Source organism: Bactrocera tryoni, unplaced genomic scaffold (genome assembly GCF_016617805.1).
Source record: "Bactrocera tryoni isolate S06 unplaced genomic scaffold, CSIRO_BtryS06_freeze2 scaffold_25, whole genome shotgun sequence".
NCBI lineage: Eukaryota > Metazoa > Arthropoda > Insecta > Diptera > Tephritidae > Bactrocera > Bactrocera tryoni.
The window spans coordinates 13,077,422-13,080,109 of NW_024395977.1; the positions used below are offsets into that span (position 1 = coordinate 13,077,422).

A 2,688-nucleotide genomic window follows, 5' to 3' on the forward strand; every position below is an offset into this window, starting at 1 on the left:
AGTTCTATTGTAGAATAAAAATTTCTATGAAAAAAAGCCAAAAAAAAAGGCCAGATTACCCTACTGACCCCTTAAAGGCTTAACTGTGAACATATTTAGCTCTACCTCTGTAGTATGATACATTTTTTTCCAAAACAGCTGATTAAATTTTATCAAGAAAGTGCAAAATCAAAAACTGTCAGTCATTTAATTGAAAGTAAAACTTTCAAATTTTTTCAACACATATTCAGTGAAGATGAGATTTGGTAGAGGATACCATTGACGAGGTGTATGATGATTTGCTCACTATACTAAACTGTCGTAGTACGAGAAAAGTTCAACGAACTACCATTTTGTGTAGGTTACGTGGATGGCACTGAAATAAAACTCGCCGAATCTTCAATATCATGAGTCGTTCTTTTCCAGAAATCATATGTATACATATATGCAATGAAGGCTCAAATGGTTTGCGACTACAAGCTCAAAATTCGCGATGTTGTCGTTGGCTACAATGGTTCTACTCACGAAGCAAAAATATTTAAAAACATTCAGTAACATTATTATAAGAAGCGACTCTCAACAATTTGAACTACCTAAAAGAAAGAAATTCAACAAACAGCATAGCAAACACCGTGTTAGAATTGAACACTGTTTCGGCTAATTAAAAAAGCGATTTTGCAGTCTAAAAGAGCTCAGGATTCGAATTCGAAATAAAAGTGGCCAAAAATAATGTAACTAGTATGCTATATATTAAATATACTACATGATAGCACTAAAAATAAGAATTACAATGAGAGTACACATGAAGACTTGAATTAAAAAGACAATCGTTATATCATCTTATGTTCTCAAATGCAGTTTAATTAAATTAGAAATTAGAAATTAATCACATATGTACATATAAAAAGTATGCATCACTTCCAGATATCTCATTATTTACACGTATCTAACATTTGTACAATCTTGTTCAAATATATTGAACAGGCTTATCTTCGCCAATGCCGAGGCAGTACAAAGTAAATACATAAACAAACGCATTTATATGAGGCACGTATGCAAGTTAATACCACCAGTTCATATTACATGAACATATTTATTGTATTCACAGTTTATGGGAAATTTCATATGTGGCAACTTTGCCCGATATTTGACATTTAAACTGTGAACGCACAATTAGTGTTTTTGTTTCCTGGTAAAGTGGCAACTTTGATCAGCTGACTATTCGCGTTTAGAAAAAATGGAAAGCAACACAGAAATACAGAAGGTAAACGCAATTCGCAATATTTTTATAGCAAATTAATTTTTAATTCTTGAATAAAAATGTCTCATTTAAATGGAAAGCAAAATATATTGAACGCACTTAGCTACAAATGTATACTGGACATAACCGCTAATGATTCTAGTATGTATATATACTTATTACATAAAATTACCTACCGAAGTTATTTTTTACAATTTTGTTAAAGGCAGTGACGAAGAGGATGACGATATCCTAATAAAATTTGCCATTGATGCAGCGCTTATTATAGCTAATCGGAGAAGTACCCATTTGGGTATACCAAAGTCTTCGCAATGGGTCAATAATGTTCTTCCCAGATTTGATAGTGGCCGCATGCGACAAATGTTGCGCATAGAATTCTTTGAGTTCAACTATATATTATCCTTAATCAAGCAAGACCCTGTTTTCCAAAACAAAAATTTTGTTCCACAATTACCAATCGATCTTCAACTAAAGATAACACTTTTTCGTCTGGGATCAAGTGGAGAGAGTGCCTCTATTAGAAAGATTGCAACATTGTTCGGAATAGGCGATGGCGGAACAGTTACCAAAGTGACAGAGCGGGTTATTACCGCACATGACCCATGTGGTCCGTACTGAAACATAATATGTACTTTGCTAATACTGTCCGCCTTAGGTGGTCCTAAAATGTAATTCATAGATTGTAAGATGAATCTTTCCACTTGTAACATATGTCCAATCTCAAGTGGATTGTAGGTATAGTTCCTAGAATGTAAGATTAATATTTGTATCTAGGCTTAAGCAAAATATTGTATTTAAGAAAAGGTAATAAAGCAAACGAGGCAGTTGACCACAGGCAGTTGACCACGGGCAGTTGCCCGTAGTTCCCCACGAGAACTGGACTGAATTATTAATTTGCATTTATATGCAATACGTATGTATGCACTCAACAATTAACAAACAAACATATTTACTGAAGATAATATATTGACCTAAGATATGCATTTAGGCAATTGAATACAAATGTGCATGTGTACTTGAAAACAACACCATACCATGTAGCATAAACAACGTGCTACATACATATGAACATGCACACATACACGTATACTACTATTAAGATAGTTCTTAAAATTGTATATAAATACGTGAAAACTCTAAATAAAATCAGACTGAAATAGTTCTCGTAGAATGAAATAATTCTCAGCTCAGTGAAGGTCTTTTCATTTCCTCCCACCAGTGGTAAGGTTTGATAAAATCTTCATTGAGTTTTAAAACATTTGGTCCTTCGAACCGGATATAGGTCTCAGCCAAAAAAAAAAGACCTGTATAAGGAAAATACAGGCAATATATGTAAAAGTCCTATCATATATGTATGTATGTATATAGGAAATATAAAAGGCCTGCCTGTGTAAATGCAAATTAATAAAGAAATTATAAGACGGGTCCATATACCCGCATATTTATAT

General features: G+C 33.2%; 1 protein-coding gene across 1 annotated transcript; it reads left to right on the forward strand.

Moving 5' to 3' along the window:
• The first annotated feature begins 1,082 nt into the window (after positions 1-1,082).
• LOC120780567 lies at positions 1,083-1,934 on the forward strand. Its single transcript, XM_040112825.1, has 3 exons — positions 1,083-1,243; positions 1,321-1,381; positions 1,446-1,934. The coding sequence occupies exons 1-3, from the start codon at positions 1,217-1,219 to the stop codon at positions 1,856-1,858; spliced, it is 501 nt and encodes a 166-aa protein (XP_039968759.1). The 5' UTR covers positions 1,083-1,216; the 3' UTR covers positions 1,859-1,934.
• The last annotated feature ends 754 nt before the right edge of the window (positions 1,935-2,688 follow it).